At 45.7% G+C, this 12,611-nt stretch overlaps 1 protein-coding gene across 1 annotated transcript; it reads right to left on the reverse strand.

Annotated features, from left to right (window-relative positions):
- Nucleotides 1–5,154: 5,154 nt before the first annotated feature.
- Nucleotides 5,155–11,101, reverse strand: LRATD1 (LRAT domain containing 1). The gene is made up of 2 exons (XM_014848080.3): nucleotides 10,781–11,101; nucleotides 5,155–9,813 (listed from the first exon to the last, which is right to left on the reverse strand). The coding sequence occupies exons 1-2, from the start codon at nucleotides 11,087–11,089 to the stop codon at nucleotides 8,899–8,901; spliced, it is 1,224 nt and encodes a 407-aa protein (XP_014703566.2). The 5' UTR covers nucleotides 11,090–11,101; the 3' UTR covers nucleotides 5,155–8,898.
- Nucleotides 11,102–12,611: the final 1,510 nt, after the last annotated feature.

Consider the following 12,611-nt stretch of genomic DNA (forward strand, 5'->3'; position numbering starts at 1 on the left):
CCTGCCTCAAGATTAAAACCCATTTCAGAAAGCAATCTGGTTCCCATTAACTTAAACAAATTATGTTTGACATAGTTTAGGAGCTGAAAATTAGAATATAAAATGGGTGGAGTGAATGTTAAATGTTTGGATAAAGAGCTGCAGGAGCTCAGTGAGAAAGGACTATTCTGGCCCCTTGTTATTGTTAAAGTAGGAGGTATTGCAGGAGAAGGAGAAGTTTGACAGAACAGCTTATAAATAAATTGGGTCTTAAAGGAAGAGGAGGATTTCGACATGTAGCCAAGGAGGGAAGAAGAATGTTCCACACAAATGAAACAGCTTGAGCAAAGGCATACAATGACATAGCTTTTGGAGAGAGGTAAGTGGGTCAGTACAGAAGACTTGTAGTGAGAATGTACTGTGATGGGTCAGAGGATGAAGCTTCAGAAGTTGGGGCATATGGGGCAGGATGGAGCAGAGCCTGAAATCCTAAAATCCTGCAGTCTGGATTTATCTGGTAAGTTATGGAAAGCCCTTAAAGGCTTTAAGGAAGAAACATGGGCAGAACAGATCTGGGCTGTCAAACACTTATTTTGTTGGTCTGTAGAGGATGAAGTAACTACCTCTGCTCCCATTTCCTTGTGTAGACCCTGTCTCATAAAATTATACACAAATAAAGCAGATGCACACAGGGGCACTGATTTCTGAAATCAGAATGGTGAGGCTGCATAATGAAAAATCTCATCTGCTGTCTCCTCTGGAAATTGCTCTCTGGGCAAAAGCAATGTTTTACCATAACCCATATTTACGTAGGTTTTTAATCCCAAATTAGTAGTAATTTATTCTAAAGAAGTACTCCATTCTGGAGTTTTGACACTTTTTTTCTCAACAGGATATTATGGTATAAAATCCCAAATTAAAGTGTCTTTTCTCAAGTACAGACAACTGTAACCATGACCCAAACCAAATTAAACTATATTAAATGTCCAGAGGTGCTAAGAGAATAATAACTCCCAGGAAAGAAAGCACACAGTGCTCCACCTAAGAGTTCCAGGGGAAATATCAAATATAAAAGCATATATATTTTATAAGACATTAATCTAGTTACATTTTTAGTACTCAATTGCATTTCAAATTATTTCAAATTATTCTAGCTGTTCAACCAGCCTGGAGGTCCAAATGTCATCAATCAAAGGAGGCTGGTTTTCTTCTGCTCCCCCTGCTGGAATGTCAGGCAAGATGATTCTTTTCTCCCTTCCACACATGCCATAGGTTTCTTTGCTCAGTAGTAAGATTGGGAGAGACTTTACTTTCCAAAAGGTGAACAGGACTTGGGTTTTCAGCAGACTCTTTCTGCACTGACTCAACATCTCTGGCCATCTAGGCCCATTTACTGAAGTGGCCCATATGGGAAAGGTCTTATCTTGTACCTCTTGCAAGTCGATCCTCAGCTGCCTTCTAAATTTGCAACTCTCCAAGCTATCTCACCTAGGTGGAAATTAAATTACCAAGAGGAGAAAAGTCTATATTTTCATCATAATGAAACTCATAAACTTCATTCATGAAGAAATGCTTGTGCCAGTATAGCCAGGGCAGAGAAACCTTTTAAACTACGTATGGCTAATCTCCTACCATTTGTAGCGTAATATGGATTCCGTATAATTCCAGTTTATTTTCTAAACAGAAACTAATTTTCTACCTTATGGTTCTTAGAGAGAATCATGTGTAAGTTGATAGGCACTTCTGGCCCATTCTTATTGTGGTTTGGTTCAGAGAGAGATCACAGGCCGTATGCCTCACATACTTACAGAGGAGCCAACTCTTTTCCCTTCCCCACTTCTATCATTCATTCAATCATCTCTAATTGAGCACCTATTGCAAGTGCCAGACTTCGCAGCTGCAAAAATGAGTAAGTCACAGGGCCTTTCCTAATGGAGTTCAGTCAAGGGGAAGACAGATGTAAATAATATAGTGCAGGAGCGTCTGGGGAGGTATAAACAAATTCAATATGCGCACACAGATGAAAATTACTAAAACCATGCTAGTGGGCAGCATGGAGCTACTATGAAGGATGAATGAAGAAGACTTTTCCACTCAGGAATCAAGAATGGCAGTCAGGTAAAGGGGACAATGTAGGAAGTCATGGAAGCTTGAATGAAAACTACATGCTCTGCAAACTGCTTCACGTGGCCTGAGTACAAACTGAGAGTTGAGAGAAATGCAGCTGGTTGTAGACAGGGGTCAGACCATGGAGGACCTTGACTGTGCCATAGGGAGCTTGGCTTTTGTCTTGTGAGCGATGAGTCTGTATTTAGAAAGAGCACTATGGCAGCAGGTGTTTGAATAGAGAAGCCAGAGGGATGGAGACAGGTGAGGAAGCTACGGAATAGCCAGGTGTGAAGTGAGGACCCAGACTGGGATAAGTAGCAGGTGGGATTAAAAACACGGGCATGGAGTGTTTTTGATTGTATCTGGGAAAGTATTCATCACACTCCTAGACAAAGGATGGCATGTCCTATAAAAGGTAATCAAAAGAGTATAAGAAAAGAGACACAAGCAACACTCACCCATCCCCACCCACACATACACACAACCAACTCTGACTAGTAGGCCTGTGAATTCTTCCTTCTGAGCCTTCTCCTGGGCTATGTGCTCATTCTGGGGCCAGATTCTGGCCTTGGCTTTAGAAGACACATGAGCAATCTGATAAGACTTCCGTGCTGTGGGTAGAGGATGTGTCCTTAGTTTGTCAGCTCTAAAAAAAATCAGAGGTTTCTGGTTTCTTAGAGATAGTAAGGTCCTTCCTGAATAGGGTTGCCAGATAATATACTGGACATACAATTTTGTTTGAATTTCAGATAAACAGTAAGTATGTAAGTATGTCCCAAATATTGCATGGAATACACTTATACTAAAACGATTATTCCTTGTTTATCTGAAATTCAAACTTAACTGAGTGGCCTGTATTTTTATTTACTCAACTGGGCAACCCTACCCCTGAGCCTTGCTGAGCAGACACTTCCACTGAGAAGCAGGAGGCAGGATGAAATAAAGTGTGTGCTATTGGAGGTTGGGAGATGTTTCTACTAATCATTGTCAGTTGATCCTTCCAGATCTGCTCATACCCCAGGAGAATCTGAAATCTGAAAACAATGGGCTTGGCACTGAGCAAAGAGCTGGCATGTTGCAGGACTATTGGAGGGGAAAATGATTAAATTTAGAATAATAACTTACTTGTTAATGCAAGTATCACTATATTACAATAAAGAATGCCTGGACTTTCCCATTGTGGCATTAATGTCTATATCACAGACTGATGGCAAGAATTTCCTTTGGAATCATATAAGCAGTAAACTTATGCGATCTTTTTCTATTTTTTGCAACAATGAATGTAGCTCATATTAACTTGCAAAGCCTTTATTTTATGCTTAAAATTTAGGACATTGGCTTTATACGTACCTAATATTTTACATCCTCTCCCCTTTGGACAAAATTAAGTTCAGAACTCATGTTCACATAAAAAAATTAATTGGATTATAAAGGCCAATGGGCACAGCAATTATTTGGATATTTTAATATATGAATAAGTAGTGTTTATTTAGAAAAACACCCATGACCAAACTCCATCAAATCTAGTTTTCCCAGAGAGTTTTTAAGCTAACATTTTAGTAGGTTTTTCCCTACATATCCAAAGAAAATTTTTACCAAGAGTTTCAGTAATAAGCTTCCTTCTGAAGCCATAATCTTGTGATTTCATGTGAGAAAAATCTCTCCTTGAGGTAAATGAGAGATGAAGTTGTGAGAAGTTACAGTCAGAATTATTAGTTTGCTTTCCTCTTTCCACCCAAATAACAAGAGAACATATTCTCTTTGGATTCTTTGACAGTGTTTTTTTTTTTCTAGAAGCAAACAGAATATTCAGAATACCCTTTAACTGAAATCGGCCTTAAGTCTCATAAACTGTATCTCCATGAGCCTTCTGAGGTGGGAAAACCCTGCCAATTTCAGTTAGAGAAATTTAGCTTCCTCTTTATAGCCAAGCTGAGTGGTGGGGTTTCTGGTTTTCCTGGTGATCAAGTATCACTGAGCACCATTTAAGGTGGAGAGATGCCAGAGTCTTGTATTTATTGAGCACCTACTGTATACCTTGTGCTGTCAGCCAGAGAGATTGATTTCAGCCCACAGCAAGGGGAACCTGTCACCTAGCTGCTGCCAGTGAAGGCAGTAATGACAAAACTCACCCTCAGCAACAACGGCAGAGGAGACAATTTCCCCTTTCCCCAACATATTCAAATACTTAAAGCTCATATCTCAAGTTCAAATCAGGTAAACACACAACCAATGAGTTATGAAATCAAGGAGATTTTATAAATCATTAAATGGTTGGAAAACAGGATCTCAGCTTTATCGTCTCAGTTAGCATGGAGAATAGGTATCCCGTTGCAAAGCTTATTAGCTTATTTTATCATCTCATAACCTCCTCACTTCATCTTGCATCTTATTTTTCAATTACTTCTTAATCTTTGCAGCTTTCCTTTTGAATTATATGTCTCTTTAGTTAGAGAAACAAGGAACGTATTCTTCTAAAGGTGAGACTAAAACTGACTGCACCGCCCACATTTTCTTCTTTTTGTTTATGCTTAGTTTGAGGCGTAGCTGCTTTGCTGTCCTGGATACTCATTCCCTATTTTAACCCCTAGAACTTTTCCTCCTGTTTTTGTAGGTCTCAAGTCACTCTCTAATTTGTTTTTAAATAATCTGTATGTATGCATGTCTATATCTGTATATCTCTCTGAATGAAATCAGAATTTCTACCTATAGGTAGAAATGATATATATGTACACATATGTACGTGTATGTATGTAACTGCATATATACAGTATACATACATATATATATACTGCCAATAGCTAGTAATTGTCAACAAAAAAAAATCAGGTGGGTCTCAGACCATTGTCTAAACCATTGTCTAAACACAGTTCTTAATGTTTCAAGAAGCCTGAAAGCCTGTACTTTTCACCTGCAGACCCTTTACGCATGTGGCAAATCATCTCTGAAAGGCAGACCTAACTAGATTCTCTCTATTTGTTTAAAAAAGAGAAAGCAGAAAGCTTTGAAGATATGCATTTGGACAAAAGGAAATTAGGTTGCTCAATTATGTTTGTGCAATTAGTATTAATTTCACTGAAAGTTGACCCTGCTCCATTTATTAGATGACTAAGACATTGGATTCTTAGGAATGTTGAAAGCACACACAAAACATAATTAATCAATAAGGTAATGTTTGAAGGCTGTTAGGATACTGATTATTCAGGTAATTCGATATTTTGTAAACACCAATAGCATGCTTTTCTGAAAAAAGAAATCATTATTCAAACAAAAGTATTTACCAAAGAAACACGACCCTAAGAGAGAGAAAATCATCAAAATTTTGAAAATCTACTAAAATCATGTAACATCATTGCATTTGATGTTCTAATCTGGCACAAGCGTTTTCTAACTACAAGCGAATATATATTACCCTTTCATTTAATAAAATGCAGTCATGACAAGGATTAAAATTTTTTCAATATTGAGGAACTTGATATATCTATCTATTTGGCTCATTGATATACTTTTAATTTTCTTTTACAAATAAGTGCAATACATGTAACTTCCACAGGATTTTTTTTTCTTAATAAAGGAATACACTTTGGGAATAACAGTGTTTCTGGGCTGATTTTGTTTAATGTATGCCCAGCCTTCTTTCTCCCCAGTTTTTGGGGTTTTTTAAACAACAAAATGCGTAGCGAAGCACTCCTTGGAGTAAAAATAGTCACCCTTTTTTTTTTTTTTTTAAAATACTTTGCTTTTCAGAATCTCACTCTGAAAGTGGAACAAGAATGGAGGAGTAAGAGTAGTTTTCCTCTATCTGGAATAGAGGAAAGAACCAGCCTCCAACTTAGCCACACTCACTATCATGAAAGCTACTATGAAACTCCATTCTCTTGAGGATACTAAAACCAAAACTAAATTCCTGACCTCTAGTAAAATGCTAAGAGCCTTTTGGCTTAATTTCTATAACTCGGATAAAATCCAGAGATATTATATTCACTCATAATAAAAATCAGGTGTGCCCATGCCATCTTCAAAGGGAACATCCATCTGCTTGGTTTTCACTCAAATTGTTCATAATACCCTAGAAATATACACATTTTTCAGAATAAAGGTATGATTAGAAGTTTTCTGCCACTGGTTATTATTAGCATTGATCAACAGATAATAAATGATTATTTCAACAGGAATATAAGAAACCTTACAAACTTTCCAAGTTTCCTTTGTAACCACTGTTTTATTCCTGTGAGTTTGTAGAAGTATTATCATCAACCTAATCCTTTATAGGCCAACATAGCAATGAACGCTACTTTCGCTGCCAAACTCGTATTTTTATTGACAGTCTAGTCTTGGCAAGTATAAAGCTGATAAGCCATTCCTCTGTTATAGTGACCCTCTTAGTAAGAAAAAAATCAGATTATGTGCCATCAGAGGAAATAAATCTTAGTATTAGGTATGATAGACTGATTCATTTCTTTTGCTGAAGTCCCACCCTCTGAGTGACAGGTGGAAGACAAAACGTCAAGAAGGAGTCCCGTGGGAACAAGTGCTTAGGATGGTGTTTAATACAGCAGAGAGCCAAGATACAGCAGGAGGACACAGGGCAGGATCTGGAGTGTGTAGATACAATCAAGAATTTCAGTTTATGACCTGCCATCCGTTATCTGAAAGAGGACTAAGTTAGGGAAATAAATGACTTTCAGTTCTCCACGCATGCAAAAGTAAGTGAGTTATTACAAAAGTTTTGCCATTGTATGTGCTGAAAGAAAAGCATATGCATTTAAACATTTTTTAAAAAATAAATCACTCAATAGGCTTAAGAAAAATACTCTAGTTCATATTTCATTGATCCGACCTTTTGATTCAAGATCAGAGAATGAATCCAGCATGAAAACCAAAATAACAAAACAGAAATGAATCATTTACCATGAAAAAGGCATTTCCAGTCTCAGCTAACCTCGACTAGTTTTTATTGCATTATTTTTGAAATGCCAAGAAACTGGCTTTGGCCATAATATTTGCTGTCCAACTAAATCACAGCTGTCAGTATGCAATTGCTTCAACAATTAGCTAAACACCATTATTCGACAAATTCCCTTGGAGGGGACACAGATGCTGTAGGTGTCTAACACACACTGAATCAAGTAACAGTCAGTCAGGTTGGGGCTGCTGCACAGGGAGAGAAGTTGGTAAATCCTTGCCCAGGGAAGGGGTTCCAAACAGCCTTAATTTTTTCAAAAACACGGGTTTGTCTAAAGTCCTTTCTGGTTTTCAGGAAAGAGTTGTGGGACTGGCTAAAGAGGAGGGGAAAGCCACCAACTCTTGATTCTTTTTTAAGGAGATCAAGAGGAGAGGCAGAAAAATAGAAATGCAAATGAGGAGTGTAATGGTATACAACATGGAGAAAAGAAACATCATGGAACCTGCTAGCAATTTCCACCAAAGCAGTAAACCCATTAAATGACAGAAATTCAGTACAATATACACATTGATTAACAACTCCACCATTACTAGGGCTGCCATTTCAAGCCAAAAAATTAACTACAATATTCAAAAACAGAAGTCTCCTAAGATGTGAGAAAAATAGAGCAAAAAGGCAATGTTAGCTAAGCTCTTAGCTAAATCCACTCTTAATGGCCCCCAGTATTTAAACCATCATGGATTAAAGCCATGAAAATAAAAATTTCAATTTGAAATTTTATTAGCATGTTGCTAAAATGGTCAATAAAAACATCAACACGATAGGCTTTGTTGACATAGTTGGAAAACTGCTCTCTCATTTTTAAAACTTTATTTCCACTTCCCCCACCTTTTAAGATTTCTATGTTAGGAAGAGCCAAACTAAACATACTGGCTATGGTGTTGTTAATAATGCTGGTTTCTGGAATGTTGCCATGTCTTCCCCCTCCCTCTCCTGCCAACTCCTTTAAAAATAGGACTATTTCGGAAATGCAGCCCAAAGAGGGAAGCAATCTAGGGTTAAGAACAACAAGCGCCTTTCTCCACAAATTCAAGTTCCCAGACACCGGGCGAACCTTCTACTTGCCGGGGGCGGGGCCGGCTCTCCTAGCCAAAGTAGCTGCGCCATTTTCCTCCCGGGACCGGGAAGGCTTCCCTCCTGCCAGCGAGGGAGGCTCAGAGGCAAATGCGGGTGGGGGGTGGCGTTCGCTTCCCTCGATGGAAAGAATAGGAAGCAAACACTAACTAGCTTAGCCAGGAGCCTGGAATACAATGTCAGGAGATCGGGGCTGGAGAGCTGGAAAAGTCCCGGGCAGGCTCGGGATAACTCAGAGTGCCGAAGTGCTTGTTTGTGGAATTATTCACAAGTGCATCAGGGACAGGCTGGATTTCTTGGAAATCCTGCAATCTTGGGACACATCCATACAGGAGGTGAACTGTGCCCTGAAAAGATCAATTCTGACCTCCGACCGGTCTGTCTGTGTGCGTTTGGGGAGGTGATGGTCCCTTTCTAGTAGATCGGGTGATAGTCACTCACCGGTGACTCTCGGGGGAGGCCACGTCCCTTCTCCCCTCAGCCTATTCTCCGTTTTCCCCTTACAACTAAAGGGAAAACCGCACGCTGTGCTTCCCAACACCATCACCACTACGGGGAGTCTCGGCCAGGCGCGCACAGCTGCCCTTTCCGTCCCGGGGCCAGTTCCTGAGACTTCCTGCCACTTGCTGGAGGGGTGCGAGGGGGCAGCCTGGGCACCGGCCGCCCGTGGCGGACGGGGACAGGGCTCGTGAGTCGCCGGCCGGAAGCCCGGGTGCGGGGAAGGGAGCGGGGCGCGGGAAGACAGGAGGGGCAGGAGGCTCCCCTCGAGACTACTCCTTGTCGTCCACGAGGTCGGTGAGCTCCTGGAGCACTCGCAGGCTGCCGGTGGCGTCGATCCGGCGCTTCTCGCGGATGAGGTCTTCTAGGCTGTGAAACCTGGCTGTGTGCACCTTGTTCTCAGCCAGGTGCACCTTGAGATAGTACTGCTGCTGCGGGGGCTGCGTGCCGGCCGGCACCTCCCCTCCCGCCTTGAACTCCCGCTTTCCAAAGCGGCACCAGGCGGCGAAGCTCTCCGAGTTCGTCCAGCAGATCTCCTCGCTCTTGAGGCCCAGGTGGCCGCAGGCGTTCTGCACCACCAGCTCGGCCACCAGCGGGCGGTAGCGGTACCAGCTATTCACCACCCGGCCCACGTTTGCCGCGCCCGCCTCGTACAGGCTGTCCTGGCGAATCTCGCCTTGGTGCAGGTGGATGATCTGCCCACCGCCCACGTAGACGGCCCAGTGCCGGGCGGGCGCGGGCGGCTCCGGCGCGGGCTGCAGCCACAGCAGCTCCAGCAGGTCGCCGGGCTCGCAGAGCGCGGGCAGCGCGCTGACCGCGTAGACGCTCAGGTCGGCGCCCTGAGGGCCGCCGCTCACTTTGGAAAAGATGCATTCCTGGCCCCGAAAGGCGGAGAACTGAGTTTCGTTGAGGACCAGCTGGTGCAGCAGGTGGTGGTGGTGGCGGCTGGGGCTCTCTGGGCAGGGACTGCAGCCCGGGGGGGCCTTCACGCCAAATTTGTCCGGCTGGCCGCGTTCGTCCAGGTCCTCCTCCTCATCCGAGAAGAAGTAGGCGACCCCGACCCGTAGTTCGTCCTTCTCGATCCCCGACGGGTCCCCTGTGGGCAACTCGCTGTAGTTGAGGTGGGTGATGCGGTCCAGTTGGTTGCCCATCAATGACGCGGCGAGGTGAGGGCCAGGAGCTGGGATCTGCGGAAGCACAGTCGAGAGGCAGAGACAGCATCAGAGTCGGGCTGCGCCTCCCGAGGACGTGCAGTGCCCCTGGGACCTGCCCGCCCGCCGACGCGCCCATACTGGAGTGACTAGTCCCAGCCAAGCCTCCCGTGCATCCCCAGGGGCAGGCTGGGCAAAGAAACCAGGATCAGGCGCCACCACACAGCCTCGGACCCCGTCCGAGAACCCGGTCCAACTCCCACAAGAGAAAAGGCAGCCAGGCTGAAGGGCGTATGGGGTCCCAGTGGGAGGACAGCGCGAGTTGTGGCAGCGTGGGAGACGGACACTCAGGAAAGGGCAGAGGGGTAGGTTGGAAGGGAGAAGGGGCGCCCAAGGCCCCAGAGCTCGGAGCAAGCTGTCCTCACATTTCTGTCCCCACCTTCTCCCACCTCTCAGTTTTGCACTAGGTCGCACTGCTTCCCTGACAGCGCCTTGTACAATGACAATCGGACACATTCGCAGGCACTCACTTGACACCAGCAAAATTTTGCACACTTGGAGTCCAGACACTGACAGGCGGGTACACTGGTGTGGTAATGTCACATACAGACACAATTACAAACCTTCGCGACGACACACTCAGACTCCCACATTCGTACACAATTCCAGTTCATGCTTGCACGCTCGCTAGTGCACGTACACCCACGCACCCGGGCACACCTGCCCACGCAGGCAGGTGCACTCTGCCCTTTACTTCTCTTGCCTTCTCCCCCGGAGAGCCGATCGGGCTGCGCCAGGGCGAGGTTGCTCTGTCTGAAATAATCTAACAAAGAGGCAAGGGAAGGATGGGGGAAGTCAGTGCGGTGTATGTGTGCCGGTGTGGGTTGTGTAGGGAGGTCCACTTTCAGCCAAAACACCCCTCTCCCTCCTACCCGGCACAGGGTCCAAACAATCCGACGAAAAAAAAAACGTTTCCAGGGCAAAGAAAGCCGCCTCTCCGTACCCGTGATTTCCCTGCTCTCGAAACCCCAAACTCCTTTAAAGTCTCCTGGTCCCCATGGGTGCTGCGGAGGCGGTAGTGGCGAGTGGGTCCTGGGCGGCGCGGGGGGCTGCGGCTCCACTCTGCCCCGCGCGGAACGGTGCGGTGCGGTGCGGTGCCTGGCGCGGTGCCCGTGCGCCTGCGGGTCCGCGCTGGCTGGGGCTTCGGCTCCACCTGGGCAGTCCCGACTCGCTCCTGGTTTCCCACAGCCCAGCCTGAGACTCTAAGTAGCCGGAGCAGCGGGTTCCAGGGCCCGCCCCGGGACGCGCTCATTGGTTGGGACGCGTGCCCAGGCCCCGTCAATCTCCGCCAGAGGGGGAGGGGAGCGGGGGCGGGTCTCCAGCGCGCGCTCCGCCCCGCCCCGCCCTGCCCCCGCGCACCCGGCCGCGCGCCGCCCCCGGGAGCGGAGGTGTGAGCGCCGGCCGGGAGCGCGCCGGGGCGCGGCGTTTCTGCACGGCGCCCGCCAGCTCCTCCCCGCAGCTCGTAGCTGAGAGCGCCGTCTGCCTGTGTTCTGTGTTCAGGGGGTACACGCTCCAGCAATGAAGCTGAGTTTGAGGGTGGAGAAGAAACCCCAGAGCATCCCAGCCACTGCGGGCGGCCCGGGGACAGGAGTGACATCGTCGGAGGCGGGCACCTGGGACCCTTCTGGGGCCCGGGGAGCTTCGGTTCCCGACGGCCCCTGGGCTGGTCCTCCAGCCACAGACCTTTTCCTGCGGGGTACGGACGCCTTTGAAAATGCGCCTGCGACGTTGGGCTCCTCTCTGACGGTGTCTGAAACTGCTGACCCAGTGCTGGAGCCCGGTTTAAAACGATCGCAGTGGCAACAGCTACTGAAAAGTCTGAGCCTTGCCCAGCCTTTTCGCTTAGTGGACCTATGGTTTTAGCCTCCAATTTTCTGTCTATGAAAGGAGGGCATCACAAATGCTGACAATAGGACGTCATAGTGTTTTCCAAGCCCTGGAACAGCCTTTGCTAAGGGATTTTTGTTTGGTTTTGTGGGAGAAGCATGTGCCACACTAATTAATGACTGCATTTCTGCATGAAAAGTTAATGAACGAATGTGCTCTGGATATTGGAAGCCGAAAGATGACTTTCATACGTGTGAAATTCAAGAGCAACAATTTAAAAAGCTTCCAACATTAAGCCTTAAAGAATTCTTAGACCCCCGGCTCTGCTTTCAAGCCTGGGCTCCAGCAGCTGGTCTGTGAGGCCTACTCGCTTTCCCCAGGGAGCCTTGGGTACGTCCCCTTTATTACTGGGCCTTTCTAAGGGCTGGTACAAACTCAGAGCTCTGACCCCATTTTATTAGAATACTCCGTTGACTTTCTCCCTCTTTACGAAGTGAACGCCTTGAAGATTGGCTTGTGCTCCACACCACTTTGTATTCTGGGTCTCTTTCACAGCGCTGGGTGCACAACAGGCTTCATCAGCAGTAATAAAAATGAAAACAGTCGACATGTGTTGACCACTTACAAGCGGCCAGGCACTATGCTAAGAGGTTTAAGTGAATGAGTTAATCTTCCTGCCTCTGGAGGGGCTTCACGAATATCCCCATTCCAATAAATGAGGAAACTGAGGCCCCAATACCAGTGCCAGCGATCTCTCCAGGGTCTATGGCTCTAGGGCTGTCTTTAACCAGGCTATACTGTTTGTTGAATGAATAAAATGGTGTTTCATAAGATGAGAAAACTAGTGTCCCAGAGAAGTTAGCTGATTGGCCCAAGGTTACATGAGGATTGATGCATATTGTGAAACCCTTATTTTTGGGGTAGATGATTCTGCCTAAATATTTTCA

The sequence above is a fragment of the Equus asinus genome, chromosome 6 (assembly GCF_041296235.1).
Source record: "Equus asinus isolate D_3611 breed Donkey chromosome 6, EquAss-T2T_v2, whole genome shotgun sequence".
NCBI lineage: Eukaryota > Metazoa > Chordata > Mammalia > Perissodactyla > Equidae > Equus > Equus asinus.